Source organism: Podarcis bocagei (genome assembly GCF_964188305.1).
Source record: "Podarcis bocagei genome assembly, chromosome: 7".
Taxonomy (NCBI): domain Eukaryota; kingdom Metazoa; phylum Chordata; class Lepidosauria; order Squamata; family Lacertidae; genus Podarcis; species Podarcis bocagei.
The window spans coordinates 5,676,981-5,692,764 of record NC_138132.1 but is presented as its reverse complement, the minus strand read 5'-3'; the positions used below and the strand labels follow the sequence as shown (position 1 = coordinate 5,692,764).

The 15,784-nt window shown below is 53.0% G+C and overlaps 1 protein-coding gene across 3 annotated transcripts; it reads left to right on the top strand.

Annotated features, from left to right (window-relative positions):
* Positions 1-2,592: 2,592 nt before the first annotated feature.
* Positions 2,593-14,820, top strand: LOC308590463 (uncharacterized protein C19orf47). 3 transcript variants are annotated; one of them, XM_081200541.1, is made up of 10 exons: positions 2,593-2,688; positions 3,754-3,816; positions 4,305-4,392; positions 5,306-5,420; positions 7,100-7,181; positions 9,606-9,740; positions 9,984-10,133; positions 11,262-11,332; positions 12,409-12,828; positions 13,298-14,820. In XM_081200541.1, exons 2-10 carry the CDS (start codon positions 3,798-3,800, stop codon positions 13,313-13,315), a joined length of 1,098 nt encoding a protein of 365 aa, XP_081056667.1. In that variant the 5' UTR covers positions 2,593-2,688; positions 3,754-3,797; the 3' UTR covers positions 13,316-14,820. The 3 variants fall into 3 exon arrangements, with proteins under 3 accessions (XP_081056667.1, XP_081056666.1, XP_081056668.1); XM_081200540.1 differs by having other exon boundaries at positions 12,409-14,820; XM_081200542.1 differs by lacking the exon at positions 9,984-10,133 and having other exon boundaries at positions 12,409-14,820.
* Positions 14,821-15,784: the final 964 nt, after the last annotated feature.

Genomic DNA, 15,784 nt, shown 5'->3' with positions numbered 1-15,784 from the left:
GCCAGCCTAACCTCCCTGTGGCTCAGGACCTCCAAGATGTTTTTGTTTGAAGACCGTAAGGTCCTCCGTGGGGCATACCAGGAGAGGCGGTCCCGTAGGGACGAGGGTCCTAGGCCGTATAGGGCTTTAAAGGTTAAAACCAGCACCTTAAACCTGATCCTGTACTCCACCAGTAGCCAGTGCAGCTGGTATAGCACCAAGTGAATGTGATCCCACGGCGAGGACCCCGTAAGGAGTCTCGCCGTGGCATTCTGTACCCGCTGGAGTTTCTGGGTCAATCTCCCTTCTTGTAACTTGAAGCTATGAGTTCGAGTTCTACCCTCCAGAAAAAAACGGCCTGCTCCATCTCCTGTGGCAGCCCACTTTAATCCATCAGGGTCAGCAAAGAGCAGTAAGGAATAGCAGCTACCTCTGTCCTCTTGAACAGTGGGTCAAGTGCCAAATGCTGAGATAGGTCATAATCCAGGCTAGGAGCATTGGCAGTTTATAGGGAGAACCTTCCAGGCCCACAGATTCTGGTAGGGATGGACTCATACCATTTTCTCCCAGGTCAAACATTTATTGCCATCAACAAGAAGTGGGGAGTTCTAGAACTGTAGAATTAGAAGGGACCCCTCTAGTGCAACCCCAGACTCCCTGAGCCCTCTGGGTGTGATTTCAAGGGCATTATTCTCCCACGATCTCCGTAGAGGGATCCATCCTGCAAGGGGTCTTGCCATGCGGTTTAGGGACTGTCCGCTGGGCAATGGGGTGGTAGTCTGGATTTCTGCTGTCTTCAGTACAGACCTTTGGTCAATTAAAGGATAATTTTCCAATTTGCTGTGGTCTCGTGATTGCTGTGTGACTGGCTGGAAGGCAGAGGGCACACACAATGCTGCCGCCGTTGTGCTCATGAAGAAGAAGAATATCTTTTGCATGATCTGCTGCAAATGCTGCCTGCGGTAGTAATTTCCCCTATACAGTGGTACCTCGGGTTAAGTACTTAATTTGTTCTGGAGGTCGGTTCTTAACCTGAAACTGTTCTTAACCTGAAGCACCACTTTAGCTAATGGGGCCTCCCGCTGCCGCCGCGCCGCCGGAGCACGATTTCTGTTCTCATCCTGAAGCAAAGTTCTTAACCTGAGGTAGTATTTATGGGTTAGCGGAGTCTGTAACCTGAAGCGTCTGTAACCTGAAGCATCTGTAACCCGAGGTACCACTGTACTGTATCGCATGGCCAGGGGGAGTAGAGAGAGGTGCTCTCTTCACCTCAACGCAATGCGCTCCCACCCCTGTTGCAGATAATAATAATAATAATAATTTATTATTATTATTTATATCCCGCCCATCTGGCTGGGCCTCCCCAGCCACTCTGGGCGGCTTCCAACAAAACATTAAAATACAATGGTCTGTTAAACATTAAAAGCTTCCCTAAACAGGGCTGCCTTCAGATGTTGTGTAAAAGTCTGGTAGTTGTTCTTCTCTTTGACATCTGGTGGGAGGGCGTTCCACAGGGTGGGTGCCACCACCGAGAAGGCCCTCTGCCTGGTTGCCTGTAACTTAGCTTCTCACAGGGAGAGAGCTGCCAGAAGGCCCTCAGAGCTGGACCTCAGTGTCCGGGCAGAACGATGGGGGTGGAGACGCTCCTTCAGATATACTGGGCTAAGGCTGTTTAGGGCTTTAAAGGTTAGCACCAACACTTTGAATTGTGCTCGGAAACGTATTAGGATGGGAAACGTATTAGATTAGGATGGGGGGGGGGGACTTTAGCTGCTGGTGTACAGTAGTGGTCTGGGGGTCAGATCCTCCTCCTGGAGCCTCCAGCGTCCTAAATTGGAGCCACCGGGTGCTGCAGAGCAAAACTTTGAGGAGGCTCGCTGAAAAGGCAAGGGAACAGGGTGCAAGTCCTCTTCTCTACAAAATGGAACTTCACGCTGAAAGCACGCCTTAAGTCGCTCATCAAATCACAGAGTCGTAAGGGGTCCCCGGGGGTCATCTAGTCCAACCCCCTGGCGGTGCTGACACCGGAGTGCTTCAAAATCGGCGGATCTAACGGGAAAGCAACACCTGGGGATCTGCACCCGTTGTTGCAGCGCGTGCCTCGTGATCGCTATTGCGTCATCATAGGATTATTGCCCAACCTTAGAAGGGGCGAGAGGGGGGTTTCTGGAGGGCTGGACCAGGACCTGGCAGACGAAGGTTCGAATCTCGGGTGTGACTCTGGCGGCTAATGACTGCCTTCTCTCGGCCTGACCTACCCTGCAGGGTTGCTGTTGTTGTGGGAGAGAGGGGTTGCGGGAGGAGGAGGACGCAGATACGCGAAGCCGCCCAGAAGCGGCAACCATAATAATAATAATAATAATAATAATAATAATAATAATAATAATAATAATAATAATAATTTATTTATACCCCTCCCATCTGGCTGGGTTCCCCCAGCCACTCTGGGCGGCTTCCAACAGAACACTAAAATACAATAACCTATTAAACATTAAAACATTCAAAGCTTCCCTAAACAGAAGCAAGCCGCGCTTCCCTCCGGCCGCCAGGGGCCGCTGGCGCGTACCCTCGAGCCCCTCTAGGAGAGGCGGGCGGGCGAGGCTTCCGGTCTCTGTGGCCTCCCGGGCCGGAAGTGAGCACGAGGAGGGCGGGAGGGAGAGAGACCTCCTCCGACGGTCGCCCAGGAGCCGAGAGGAGCCTCCGAGGCCGGTGAGGGAGGAGAAGGAGAAGGAGAGGGAGGAAAAGGAGGGGGGAGGGACCCCCCCACTCACGACCCCCCACGGAGGGGCGCGAGGTCCGGAGACTTCTTCCCCCCCACTCCCCGAGAGTGAAGCTGTTCTCCCCGTCCCGTGAGTGGGGGGGGGGCAGAGAGGGGCCTGGGGGAGGCCTCCCCCCGCCCGGACCCTCAAGAAGCGCAGTCCGGCCGAGGAGCCAGAAAGGGGGCGTCTTCCATGGGGGGGGGGAGAAGAAGAAGAATCATCTTTCCCCCCCCCCCCGCTGTCTTGAAAGGGCCCTCGAGGAGACCCCAGTGGGGCGGGGGGCTCCCCTGTCAAACTGCCTCTTTCCCCGGCCCCTGACTCTCCTGCGCCCCCGTCTCCAGCCCCCTTCCACTCCCTGCGGCTGAGGTCCCTTCTCCCCGCCCAATGAGATATTTGTTTAGGGAACTTTTTGAATGTTTGACTTTGTATTGTGCTTTTAATTTTCTGTTGGGAGCTGCCCAGAGTGGCTGGGGAAACCCAGCCAGATGGGCGGGGTATAAATGAAATTATTATTATTTGAGGGGGCTGCCCCACCCCAGTTGATGGGCATCGCCATTCAAATACAGTGGTACCTCGGGTTAAGTCCTTAATTCGTTCCGGAGGTCCGTTCTTAACCTGAAACTGTTCTTAACCTGAAGCACCACTTTAGCTAATGGGGCCTCCTGCTGCTGCGCCGCCGCCGGAGCACGATTTCTGTTCTCAGAAGCAAAGTTCTTAACCCGAGGTACTATTTCTGGGTTAGCGGAGTGTGTAACCTGAAGCGTATGTAACCCGTGGTACCACTTTAGTATGGGTGAGCCTCGCCATGCCATCAGTTGTGCAGGGAGGAGCTGACCTGTCCCTCCCCCAATATTCTCTTCACGTTGGCACCCCTGGCAGCAGGGCACCGGTGTGGGTCCAAGGTGGCTGTCCTGGGTGTGTGTTGCTGCTGCCTATTCTGGCGCCCTGAGTCCTGCCCTTGGAATGCCACTGGGTGGCCTCAGCTGCTTCACTTGGGGTGTTGCCTTCCCTGCAGGTCTCCTCCGGCTGACCGGGCGTCACTGCCCTTGGCTTGGCACCATGGTGTCTGTCATGATGGGTAAGTTGGCCTGACTTCCCCCCTCCCCTTTAACCCCGGTATGTCTTTGGAAGGGAGCCAGAGCAAAGCCAAACTCAAGAGGGCCTTGAGGGAGGGAGGGAGGGAGGGAGGGAGGGAAGGGGTAGGGGCAGAAGCACAGCAGCCAAATCCAAGAGCCTCTCCCTTTGTTCTGTGCAAGGCGCCTGGCTGAACCCCAGATGGGAGGCAGCAGCTGCAAATGTGGAGAATGCAAGTCTGAGGCCAGCTGGGAAGAGGCGCTGGAGTGACGGCTGGGGGGGGGGGTGAAACAGAGACCAGGGAGATAAGCGCACAAGAATAGCCTGATGTGTCAGTGGCTCTTTGGTCCAGCGCCCTGTTTTCACAGCGGCCGGCCAGATGCCCATTCTGGGAATCCTACAAGCAGGATCCACGCACAAGAGCAATTTCTCCCCTCCTGTCGCTTTGCTCAGGTGCTGGTTGCTTCTGACATAATCTTCTCTGTCTTTCAGCAACGTCAGAGTGGATTCAGTTCTTCAAAGAAGCTGGGATCCCCCCAGGGCCTGCTGTCAACTACGCTGTCATGTTTGTGGATAATAGGTGAGGCTGTTGAGAGATGGAGCCTCTGTGGAACATCTCGCTCTTCTCTTTCCTGTGCTTCTGCTGCAGTCTGGGAGAGTGGGACTTCAGGAGCTCACATGCAAGGGAATCTGTGATCCCTAGAAAGTGTCTCACCGATCCCACTGTAGGGGAGACCTGCCAGCCCTGCTTTCCATACAATGTGGGGTGGGAGGTGGGGATCTGTGCTCAGTGGCAGATGCTAAAGCCACCGGCTGCTTTTTTTAAACCTCCCAGGAGACGTGGTTCAAACAAAGGAGTTACATGGTTTGTGGGAGTGTGGTTTAGGTCAGGAACATTGCATCGGCCTGACGTATTGGTTTGTTTAAATCTTAAATTACCAAATAGCATGCATTATGTGGCCCAAGATTATTTTTCAAACGTTTACCTCTCTGAGAAAAACAAAACAATATATCCTTTGTTTCTTGGAACAAAGGCCAAGTATTTTTTAATTCCACTTGTAGTACCACACCCTACAGAATACCACAGGGCAGTGACCCTCATATGGGCTTTTCCTCCTATTGCCCTATGTTACGGAATGTGGAATTCTGTCTCCCATATGTGAAGCAGCAACATCAGTTCCTTCAGGCTTTCCCCCTCAGATTTCCCTTACGATTGGACCCTGCTTTCATTTGTTTAAATTTCCCGAATTTTATAAATCTATGTATGGGTGAGTGGCATTGGAGCAAATGGATATCTGAAATGTCATTATTTCTGAAGCCTTGTGAAAAAAGGCAGATGACCAGTTCCCCATTGCAATGGGGAGTTTTTCTGTCCATTCCTTCCAGTGGTGGCTGGAGGAGTTTCCTTGTGCCAGGCTGTTCGCAGAGTGCTTGTAGATTGCACAGTTGGGGTATGGCACGTGACTCACCACCACAGACCTTGTCCCCTGCAGGATCCAGAAGAACATGCTGATGGACCTCAACAAGGAGATCATGAACGAGCTGGGCATCACCATCGTCGGAGATATCATTGCCATCCTCAAACATGCCAAAGTCGTGTACAGGCAGGTGGGTTCTCCCAGGAAGCGGCTAACAATTTCTCCCACATACTTTGCATTAAATGGCTCTGATGTTGTCTTCTAGCTGGCTGGTAACCCTCTGGCATTCTGGGTGGGATCTACAACAGTGTTTGGAATTCGCCAGGTGCCAGGCACATTTTGCACCTGGCTATTGGCCACTTGCACCCAAGTGAAGATACCCGGGTGCCAGGATGGTGCCTGGTGTCTCCGCCACCTGGCGGTGCATGCCTGGGGCTCCTGGGGTCTGGACTGTTTTCACACACTAGCACAGGGGTTGGCAAAGTTTATGTGGCTTGGGCCGGTTCACGGTCCCGCAGACACTGCGGTGAGCCGGAGTGTGTGTGCATGCATGCATGTGCAAACGCTGTTTTCGGTGTGGAGGAGACGTGCGCAGCTTCCCATTGGCTCGCAGGAACTTCCTACATCCAATGGGAAAACGGCCAGTGTTGCGGAAGGCGGTCCACGCTGCTTTAGCGCGGTGCATGGGAGCTGACTGAGCAGGCAGCGGGGGTCCATGGGCCGGTTAAACGACCCCCATGGGCCGCTTGTGGCCCATGGGCCTTAGGTTGCTGACCCCTGCACTAGCAGCACATCCTGTAAAATTATATCCATTATATTTTATTTGCACAATCTAAACGAATTTTGGAAACCAAAAAGTCGTATGGAAAAATACGACTTTAGAGCCACCTGGCCCCAAAATGGCAACTAGGCATTCTGTTTTAGCAACTGTAGCCCTGGTTTAAGGAGCCATTGGTACCTGGCTTGTGTATGTGAGTTTTTAACGGCCTACAAGGTTTTTTTGATGGAATGGGATCCAGTAGTAAAACTTCAGCCTAGAAGCTTTGGTTGCAAGCTAGGGAGCTGTCATGAACAACCAGCAATTGTGTGGTATAGCCCAGGCGTCAGCAACCTTTTCCAGCTGTGGGACGGTTCACTGTCCCTCAGACCATGTGGTGGGCCGGACTATATTTTTTTTTGGGGGGGGGGAATGAACAAATTCCTATGCCCCGCAAATAACCCAGAGATGCGTTTTAAATAAAAGCACACATTCTATTCATGTAAAAAGACGCTGATTCCCAGACCGTCCGTGGGCCGGATTGAGAAGGCGATCCAGCCTCCGGGCCTTAGCTTGCCTACCGCTGCGATAGCCTTTGCCTAGTGCAGGGGAGAACCCTAGAATTGTAGAGTTGGAAGGGACCCCGAGGGTCATCCAGTCCAACCCCTTGCCGTGCAGGGATCACAACTCTAGTATCCCTGACAGGTGGACATTGTTCCACTGTCAAACGGCTCTTGCCATCAGGGGATGTGCAAGGATTTCAGTCCTCTTTGCTAATACCTCTCGGAAAGTGAAGCAAAGGACCTGAGCTGCCCAGTGGAACATTCAGAGAATGATAAAAGTCCTGCTTAAGGGCCTGGGAGCCCCATAACACCCTGCAAGACTCCCAGGCCAGATCTGTAGGTGAAGACCTGCAGCACTCCACTCCTCTCCTTTTAATCTCCTGGTGTGATGCATATCTCAGACCTGGATAGCTTTCCTCTTCCTGCTACCTTCCTGCAAAGGGGGGCATGCCTGAACCTGGTGTATTTGTGGGGAGACCGTGCCTTTGCTAGGGGAACCATCTCCACCTGCCCCTCACTATTGCATTGTGGTGTTCCCTCTGTCCCTAGGAAATGTGCAAGGCTGCTACAGAATCGGTGGCTTCCAGCCATCCCACCCTGCAGTCTGAACTCCGTCGGAATGCCAACAGCGGTGAGTAACACAAGTGGCTGGCTGCAGATGGAGGAGGCGGCCAGTCTCTCCATCTCTCCGCTCTCAGTCTCTGTCTGTCCCTCCCTCCTCCCTCTCCCTGCCAAGGCCCCTGCTCTTCTCACTGCATGAAGTTGGCTGCTCCTTTCTGACCACCCCAGGATGCTAAGAATGTCTCTTCATATCAAGCAACATCAGCCCCACTGCTCTGTGCAGTGTAGTTCTCCTGGACCTTTCAGTTTCTTCCTTGGGTCTTTTGGGTGATGTTGCTCAGACAGGGCAGGTCCTTCCTTGGATGCCCCTTCCTCCATTCTGTGTGGCTGTGTATTTTGATCATGGCTGTAGCTGGAAGAAGCTCACTGGCTACCCGGGATCAGACCTTTTGGAGCCAGCGTGGTGTAGTGGTTAAGAGCGGTAGTCTCGTAATCTGGTGAACCGGGTTCGATTCCCTGCTCCTCCACATGCAGCTGCTGGGTGACCTTGGGCCAGTCACACTTCTCTGAAGTCTCTCAGCCCCACTCACCTCACAGAGTGTTTGTTGTGAGGGAGGAAGGGAAAGGAGAATGTTAGCCGCTTTGAGACTCCTTCGGGTAGGGATAAAGCGGGATATCAAATCCAAACTCCTCCTCCTCCTCCTCCTCTTCTTCTTCTTCTTCTTCTTCTTCTTCTTCTTCTTCTTCTTCTTTTGAGCTACGAAGCTTCCCCTCCCCTTACAGCCAAGCTGTTGTCCTTTCATGTCAAATAAAAACATTTTTGTTCTTTCGCATATTTTCAAACAGTTCTTAGCTCTTGCCGCTGTTGCAAGTCCTGTTTTCAATTACGTGTTGCTGGTTGCTTTAAATATATGTGCATTATGGAAAGGCATGATAATTTAAAAATAAATAAAAATAACAAATTAAAATTAAAAAAATAGATACCCCCTGCCTTCCCCACCCTCATGTGCCTCTCTGCTTCTGCTTCACTGCCTCCTGCTTGCAGTTGAACCTGCTCCAGCTGACGTCCTGGCTGCCCTGCAGTGACATCCCATAATACGTCTGGCTGTGGGCATGGGTCTCACTTTGCAGGAAAACTCAGGCAATGGGAGAGGATTCCATCGCCACCTCTTCCAGGCTAAGCAGTTCCATGGAGGAGAAAGCCTTATCTGAGACCTCCCCAAATCCTATTGCAGGGTGTATCTTTTAAACCAGTGTTTCCCAGCCTTTTTTGGGCAAAGGCACACTTGTTTCATGAAAAAAATCTCGAGGCACACCACCATGCCAGATGGGGAAAGGTCACTTTTTATTTATGTAAAAAAAAATAAAAAAATAGTAACAGCATAGAAGGTAATGGTTAGGCTAGCATCCCTCTTCCAAATATGCTAGGTTTTTATTTGCAGGGACTGTTCTACATGGGAAAGCATTCAGCACTGTCATTCTCCCATCTGCCATCTGAATTGGTACTATTCTGGGTCAACTTACTCTGCTGCATGTGTAGATGAAAATGGCACCAAGTGTGGGGGAGGGGGCAGAACAGGTTTCAGATACAGGATATTAAGTATACACGTACTTCAGATTGAACTGGTTGCTTGCTTTGCAAGTTTTCATTTCCCAAATGACTGCCTTGGCAAGCGCAATACCTGCCAGGCTCAACGCCGGTCTCGCGCTGCCGCTTCCCGCGCTCTCAAGGACCCGGGAGGAGGAAGGCGTGAAGGGAATCCCAAAGGCGCGAAAACCTCGCGCATGCGCAGGCCTTCTGCCTGCGACAGCCCAGTAGGCCGGCCGAATGGGATGTGGGAGGGAGCTCGCTCGCCGCCCCGCATGTGCCTATGTGGGGCACGTTACAGCCCCGTGACGTCAGCGCCACGCAGGCAGCCAGGCAGGGAGACGGCGAGAGCCCCGCGCTGGGCGGCCTCTCCTCGCCGTCGCTGCCCCGCCTCTCGCCGCCCGACTCGCCCGCCTCCCTCCCACGGCACACCAGGCAACGTCTCGCGGCACACTAGTGTGCCGCGGAACACCGGTTGGGAAACACTGTTTTAAACCACCCCTCTGGCATTCCTGCTATTATTGGGCTCTCATTTGCCCCGTCAACATGGGCACTGGGCAAAAAACCTTCCATATGGTGTTGGCGAGGCAGAAACAGTGGCCAGTTTTAAACCCCTCCTAAAGACATGTCTATTTAAGCAGCCATTCCCGAGCTTATAAGTTCCATCACACAGCTTCACTGTTTCATTATTTATTGATATTTATCTGAATGTTTTGTTGAAGTCTCTGCTTTTACTGATGTGCTTCTTTGTGTTTTTGGTTTTAAATGTTGTATATTCCCCTTTTTTATAACTATCTTTCTGTGTTGTACATAAAACCACTGAAGGATTTTGGCACATAAAGTGGTGTGTAACTTTGACTCACATAAAGCGGTGTGTAACTTTGATTCATGATGATGTTCCTGCAGCTGCCACCCGGATGATCGCAAACAGCTTGAGCCGAGACTCCCCACCTTCCACCCCGGTCCGAAGACCCGACACCAGCACCTCCAAAATCTCCATCACAGTCTCCAATAAAATGGCAGCAAAGAATGCCAAAGCAGGTAGGTTTTTTGGAATCTGCAAAATTGAAGCCTTTGGGGAAATGTGGAGAAAAATCTGTTTCGAAATTCTTCCAGCCCTAGTTCTGCCAGGCATGGCTCTCTGCTCCCCACTAGTGGCCAGATTTTCCCCATGGGTATTGCTGTTGGCTCTGAATGCCCATCCTTGAGTTGCCCAGCCAGAGGCCTCTGGACTCAAGGCAGGCGTGAGCTGGCCTTTCTCCCATCCTCTTCCTGCTGCCACAGCTCTCTGCAGTCCAGAGGCCGAGAACTCCACGCTCCCAGTGAAGCGCCGCCGCGTCACGGCAGAGATGGAAGGGAAGTACATTGTCCACATGCCCAAGGGAACCACCCCCAGAACCAAGAAGATCCTGGAGCAGCAGCAGGCAGCCAAAGGTACCTGGGCCACTTCCCCTGGGGAGCGGGGCTGAAGGCCGGCCAGCTTCCTTTAAAGCTGGGAAATGGGGGCAGGTCCATGGCCACGTTAACTCATCCGGAGGAGGACTGTTAATTTTCCACGGCGGTGCAAAGGCCCAGCTGGCCTCCACTGCGAGACTGGTGTTGAGTGTCGCTGCTCCCATGCTGTGGAACACGCTTCTGGCAGAGATGCGGCAGGCACCCTCGCTTTGAACTTTCTGGAATCTCTTGTAGGCTTCTTTTTATAATGGCCAGCCGGTTTTTGCAGTTGCTGAACATTTCCTTGAATGGCCAGCCATTCACTTTAAGGGATGGCTCTGTTCAGCTTTCAAAGGGTTCTTGTTGTTACTGTACCTTGTGGCCCTGACATTTTGCAAGAGGACAGTATATCGGTACTTAGCTGAATGAAATCAAACCCTGCACTTAAAGAGCAAATTCAGAACCAAGGAAAATTTATGTGCTGAGTTAAAGCACAGCCCAAATAAAAGAGGTAAACAAGCAGGTTCAGCCAGCAGCCAAAATTCATTTTGCTCTCCCAGCTGCCAGCCTGCTGCTGCTACTGCTGCCCAGCCAGCCCTTGTTTTTCTTCTGGTGCTTATGCCTGGCTCTTCCTAATTTAGTTTTTAATTGTGACACTTTGCAAAGTCCAGCTTCCTTGTTCCACATGACTGACGTGCTCTGGCCAGAACTAACACCCCATCACAGACACAGGTGCAGCCGCTTGCGAGATTGCCACTTGGCAAAGGTTTTGCAGTCTTGGCGTGGGTGGGGTGGGGGGGAACGCAGGCCTCCGGGATGCAAAATTGTTTCTTATGCACTATGGGCAGTGTTGCCTAACCTGCAGGGGCAAGGACTTCTGGTATGGTGTGGCTTCCAGAGATTGATGCCATCAGGCTGGGGAAAGGAGCATTTGGAAATAGTTTGGGTGCTGCACAGCAGCATTAAAAATATATTATTTAACCTTGTTTGGTGCTTCAAAAGCTTTTTGGGGTGAAACACATAAGCACGCTATGAAATAAACATTTGGCCCCTGTTGCTCCTTTGAAAAGCCCTTCTCTCGTTTTAACTCTGCATGGCTTCATTCCACTGCTACCTTGTTATTGACAGGGTTACAGAGAACCTCCGTGTTTGACCGGCTGGGCGCAGAGACCAGCGTGGACACAACCACAGGAAGCAAGGTGAGAGCAAAAGGGTGGGAGCTCCTTGCTCGGGGGACTCTTCTTTTGAACCTTCCCCCGCTCCCTTTGCCTCGGGTCCCACAAAGGGGGGCCGGTTGACAAAGCAGAGATTAAACATGTATGGTTGGGGGAGTAGAGGTGGACTTCCACTTTCTGGCCCAGCCAAGGCGTTCAGGGTGGTGCTAGAGCTGTTCTGACGTGGGAGGTGGCACTTTGGCCAGGCAGGGCTGTTGCCACGACCCACTAAGGGAGATAATCACAATGAAATTGGAAAAGTAACAATTGCACATCTATTCAGATTCCATCTGAAACTCTATAGTTGAATTAATTCAAAACAAAATAGATTAGCTGGATGAGGATACCAGCTTTTCAAAGTCTGGTAGTCATTTAGCACATTTAGTAACTGCTTCAACTGTTGAGTAATTTCCTCCTGTGATGGACGGCCTAGACAAAGTGATGCCAGTTTCCCAGGGTCTGGTTTAAAGCCACTTAGCAGGAGTCTTTGATGCGGGTGGCGCTGTGAGTTAAACCACAGAGCCTAGGGCTTGCCGATCAGAAGGTCGGTGGTTCGAATCTCTGCGAGGGGGTGAGCTCCTGTTGCTCGGTCCCTGCTTCTGCTAACCTAGCAGTTCAAAAGCACGTCAAAGTGCAAGTAGATAAATAGGTACTACTCTGGCGGGAAGGTAAACGGCGTTTCCGTGCGCTGCTCTGGTTCGCCAAAGGCGCTTAGTCATGCTGGCCACATGACCTGGAAGCTGTACGCCGGCTCCCTCGGCCAATAAAGCAAGATGAGCGCCGCAACCCCAGAGTCGGCCACGACTGGACCTGATGGTCAGGGGTCCCTTTACCTTTAGCAGGAGTCTTAAATCACTGCTTCTAGAGCTCCTCTGCCCCACCATGCCTCTTAGTGGCCCCCCCGGACAATTCCACCAGCCCCCAGTGGGTGCACTGCCCATCTTGGGAGCCATTTGCAGCCCTTTTGCAGAGCCTAGCAAAGGCCCTGAGGGTGGGGCCCCCAGCCGCTCTGCCGTGCTTGCCACCCCCACCCTCATTGAGCCGCTCTGGTGTCTTCACAGCCCACGGGAGTCTTCAGCCGCCTGGGGGACATGCAGGAGGCCGAGGAGGACAAAGCAGTGGAGAGCGACGATGACAGCTCCGTCTTGCAGTACGCTGGGGTGCTGAAGAAATTCTTCAAGCCCTCCAGGCCCAAGGCGAGCGCCAAGGCCGCCGGGGCGACGGTCAAAGCCAAAGCCACCAGCTCTGAGCCCCAGCCGAAGGCCAAAGCCACCCCTGCCCTCCAGCGGCTCGGGAGCAAGAGCCTGGCGGAAAAGAAGGAGAAGAAGGCCGAGCTGCCCCCGCTGCAAGGCGGCATGGCCAAGAGACTGGGCAAGCGCCCTCTGCCTGCCGAGGCCCAGGACAGCCAGGTCACCAGCTCCAGGAGCAAGCCGGAGTCCAAGTTCCGAGTCACGATCAAGAGAACTTTGGGCAGCGCGAAGGTAAGCAGCACCACGGAGGGCCCCAGCGCCCAGATGGACAACACGGGCACCGTCAGCGTCTTTAAGCGGTTGGGCAGGAAGGCGGTGTGAGCTGGGCCCCCCACCTACCCCGGCACGCCCTTCGCCTGCATGCGTGTGGGAGACCCTCTTTGGACAGCTTGAAGTCGGCGCCCCCTCTTTCCCGTCTGCAACACAAACGGGCTCTTGCGCGGCCTCCGGGCGGAGGACGGCTTCTGTGAAGCTTGGCGTCGGTTCTTCCAGCTGTTTCCACAGGTCTGTGGGGCAGGAGCGGAACTGGGGGGTCTTGCGTGGCTGCATGGCCCACCTCAAGGCAGCGGCTTGCCAGTGCTGGAGGCGGCACCCACCCAACGGAGCATTGCTGGGGTCGGGGTGAGGGCTCCCAGCGGGCGCGAGAGGTCATGTTGCACTGAACCATCCTTTCTCTGTCTCTGTTATTTCCCCTCTGCAGGTCCTTGCTCTCTCCTAGGAAGTAGGTGCCTTGAGGGGCCTGTAAAAGAGCTTGCAAGATTCAGTAGATCCCACCCCCACCCCCACTTTCTTTTCTGTCTTTCCCAAGCGTTTACCTGCCGCTTTTCTGCAGCCTAGGAACGGCAACTAAACAACTGACCAGAAATTTCCTCTTGCTGGACACTGGGATCACGCAGTCAGCCAGCGGGGTCCCAGTGCTGAGTTTTGCCTCCTGCCAGGAGGAGGAGGAAAATTCTGGCCGGCTCCTCTTTGGGTTCCATCTCTCCTCTGAGCAGGAGAGGAATTTCTCCTGGCCTGGCTGTGGCATGTGAGACGAGGTTCTTGTGGGGGCAGGAGATGGTTTCATGTGTCAAGAGTCCCAAACTGGGCTGGCTCTCCTGCCCAAGCCTCCTGGGAAGAGAGAAGAGTCTCCTTCCCAGAGTCAGAGTTTCAGGCCTTCGTTGAGCCAAACCCAGGCTAAATCTGAAGTCAGACTCTGGTGAGAATTGCAGTGGGCTTGGTTTTTCCATGCTCTTCTTCTCCATCAACCCCAATGGGCACACGCATTGCTGTTTTGAGAAGCTGGGGTGGTGTAGGATGGAAGGCCATCACCCAGGGCAGCCATATGCTGCCTCACCTGCCCTGCAGCTTCCTTGTGAGCCTGGTTCCCCCTTTCAGAGGCACCTGTCCTACAGCAGCAGGAGAGGCACTAATGCCAGGCCTGTTTTGCGCAGAGAGATGGTGGTATGCAAGCCGCCTGCCACCTCCCTCTCCTCTGGGCTCCTGCTGCTCTTGGTCTCCGCTAGAGCCCCACGTCTGAGTTTCATAGGATGCTGCCCATGCCAGCTGGCCTCCGCACAATATATATTTGGAAAATGAAAACAGGCCATTGCGATGTGGTACGCCCGAGAGTCTTGGGCAATGGCAGCAGAGATGGAAATGCTTGAGGGGCCCTCCTGGACGGAGGGCGACTTGCAAGGTAGCCCAGGCCACTCTTGCACTTGACCGAAAACTCTGTATCCCAGCATGCACTGCCAGTTGGAGTATCCCTTCTGTTGGCTTCTGATTGGCACGGAAGCCAGAGACGCTTCCTGTGCTCCGAGGTGCCTTCTGTGTCCCCAGCTGCCCTAGAGAGAATTATGTGACCTGCACGATTTAGAGGATGTGGTGCTCCCCCACGCACCTGTTATCAGTTAAGGCAGCAGCTGTGTGGGATTTCTAATGGTTTAAATGAATTTTTATTGATTAAATTAGGGAGGGGGGGAGCTAGAAGAGCTGTGGTGTAATGGTTGATAGTTTTTTTTTTTTAAAAAAAAGACTTTTTTTGTAAACAAGAGTTGCTGTGCAATTTGGATGTATCCTTGCATTCGGCTGTCAGTTGCCCAAAAGTGCAGGGGGGAGGGCGGCAAGCTTCTCAGTGCTGCTGTCAGAGCCTGCCAGGTGTCTTCCTGCACTCCCCACACCCCGCCGCCCAGGTAGGGGAATAAAGGAATGTTCTCTTGCAATAAAATGAGTCTCCTCTTAGCTTGCAGCATCTCTTTGGGAAGCCCCCTCACAAAGGGGACACGTAGAGGCACATAAGTAGAGCCTGTTGCATCAGCCCACAGGGGCAAACCTCCTCCAGCATCCAACGGTTTTCCTGCTGGAAGTCTTGCCACTGGGGTGTTTGTGTGTGTCCACACACTGAGAGGCCTTGCAGGAGAGGCCTTTGGTCTGTAATTCCAGCTATCCACGGGGAAAGCGGAGGAGGGGCAAGCCCTAATCAGTGGAGAGATATTGCTTGTTCTGATATTATCTTTATTTTTTTATTCACTTCATATAAATTAAATATTGCATGATTGTTAAAAGAAAAGAAAGAACTGTTAAAAGAAAGGAACCCTCAAAGCAGCTTATAAAACAATAAAATGGTCAGTAAAAGTTCAGTAGGAGAGTAAGCAAGCACAAAGCATTGGGTTTGGGGGGAATGACCCTGTCGGATACAAGCTCCTTTCTTCTTTTGGGAGGACCTGCCTTTCTTGCAGGGAAGCGGGTGGCGCTGTGGGTTAAACCACAGAGCCTAGGACTTGCCGATCAGAAGGTCGGCGGTTCGAATCCCTGCGACGGGGTGAGCTCCCGTTGCTCGGTCCCTGCTCCCGCCAACCTAGCAGTTTGAAAGCACGTCAAAGTAGATAAATAGGGAAGGTAAACGGCGTTTCCGTGCGCTGCTCTGGCTCACCAGAAGCGGCTTAGTCATGCTGGCCACATGACCCGGAAGCTGTACGCTGGCTCCCTCGGCCAATAACGCGAGATGAGCGCCGCAACCCCAGAGTCCTCCACGACTGGGCCTGTCAGGGGTCCCTTTACCTTTCTTGCAGAATCATTCCTTGTCTGCCTCCTCCTCAGGCCTCAAGTACAAAAACGCCATGTAGGAAAGAAGGGAAGGTAGTAACACCCCCCCGGGTGCCATTTAGAAGCAGCTGTGAGTCCAGGCTTGTAGGGACACAGCAGC

What these genes read in the sequence shown, in the direction of transcription:
- LOC308590463 (XM_081200540.1), top strand. An exon ending in CCAAAGTCGTGTACAGGCAG is followed by an intron (nt 5,421 to 7,099) that starts GTGGGTTCTCCC and finishes CTCTGTCCCTAG; the next exon opens with GAAATGTGCAAGGCTGCTAC. An exon ending in AGCAAAGAATGCCAAAGCAG is followed by an intron (nt 9,741 to 9,983) that starts GTAGGTTTTTTG and finishes CTGCTGCCACAG; the next exon opens with CTCTCTGCAGTCCAGAGGCC.